General features: G+C 66.1%; 1 protein-coding gene across 3 annotated transcripts in view; it reads left to right on the forward strand.

Annotated features, from left to right (window-relative positions):
• The first annotated feature begins 6 nt into the window (after nt 1-6).
• Nucleotides 7-999, forward strand: part of SLC6A8 (solute carrier family 6 member 8) — a 9,025-nt gene continuing 8,032 nt past the window's right edge. For all 3 annotated transcript variants that reach the window (XM_025210762.1, XM_025210763.1, XM_006029303.3), the window contains exon 1: nt 7-635. In XM_025210762.1, the coding sequence (XP_025066547.1) occupies nt 419-635 (217 nt within the window). In that variant the 5' untranslated portion in view covers nt 7-418. The remainder of the gene's footprint in view (nt 636-999) is intronic.

Genomic DNA, 999 nt, shown 5'->3' on the forward strand with positions numbered 1-999 from the left:
ACTCCCTAGAGAGCCCCCCAGAGATCACCAAAACCTCCCCTTGAGACCTCCCCCAGACACCCCCTTGGTTCCCCTTTTGGGTCTCCCTGACCTTCCTCGTCCCCCTCTAGAGACTCTCCAGGAACGCAAAATCCTCCAGAGACCCTGCCCCCCCGTCCCAGACCCAGGACCTCCTCAAGCAGCCCCGCTGCACCACCTCAAGACCACCCCCAAAGAGCCCCCCTGGACTTCTCTAGGCACCCCAAGACCCTCAGATTCCCTGGGACCCCCCTGAACCCAAAACCCTCCCAGAGACCCCCCTAGGGGCCCCCCAGTCCCCTTAGAGGCCCCCCCTAAAGCTGTTCCCCAAACCCCCCCAATATTCCCAGGGGACCAGGGACCCCCCAGAGACTGCCCCCTCCTCTGAGTCCCCTCAGCCATGTGCCAGGAGGAGGGCGCGGGGCTGGTGGCGGAGGACCCCCTGCGGCTGCCCCCATCTGCCCCAGCACTTCCCCCCTCCCCGGGGGCCACCACCAGCCCACCACCACGGGAAACATGGGCGCGGCAGATGGACTTCATCATGTCGTGTGTGGGCTTCGCCGTGGGGCTTGGCAACGTCTGGCGTTTCCCCTACCTCTGCTACCGCAACGGCGGCGGTAGGGCCCAGCTGGGGCACGCGTGAGCAGGGCACGGGGGGGACACGTGTCAGGGGCACGGGAGGTGTGGGGGGGCCCTGGGACAGGAGTGGGGAGGTCATGTGAGTGGTCTAGGGACATGGGTGGGGAGTGCAGTGACAAGCGCAGTAGCTGGGGAGGTCATGTGGGGGGGGCTAGGGACACGGGTGGCTGGAAGGAGGTCATGTGGGGGGTCTGGGGGCACAGGTCGGGGTGTGGTGACATCTGTAGAGGGTGGGGAGGTTATGTGGGGGGTCTGGAGATGGGCATGGGGGTGAGAGAGTCCCGTGAAGAGGTCCAGGGACAGAGGTGGAAGGTGCTAAGACACATGTTGGGGGCAGGGAGG

This window comes from Alligator sinensis, unplaced genomic scaffold (assembly GCF_000455745.1).
Source record: "Alligator sinensis unplaced genomic scaffold, ASM45574v1 scaffold1023_1, whole genome shotgun sequence".
NCBI lineage: Eukaryota > Metazoa > Chordata > Crocodylia > Alligatoridae > Alligator > Alligator sinensis.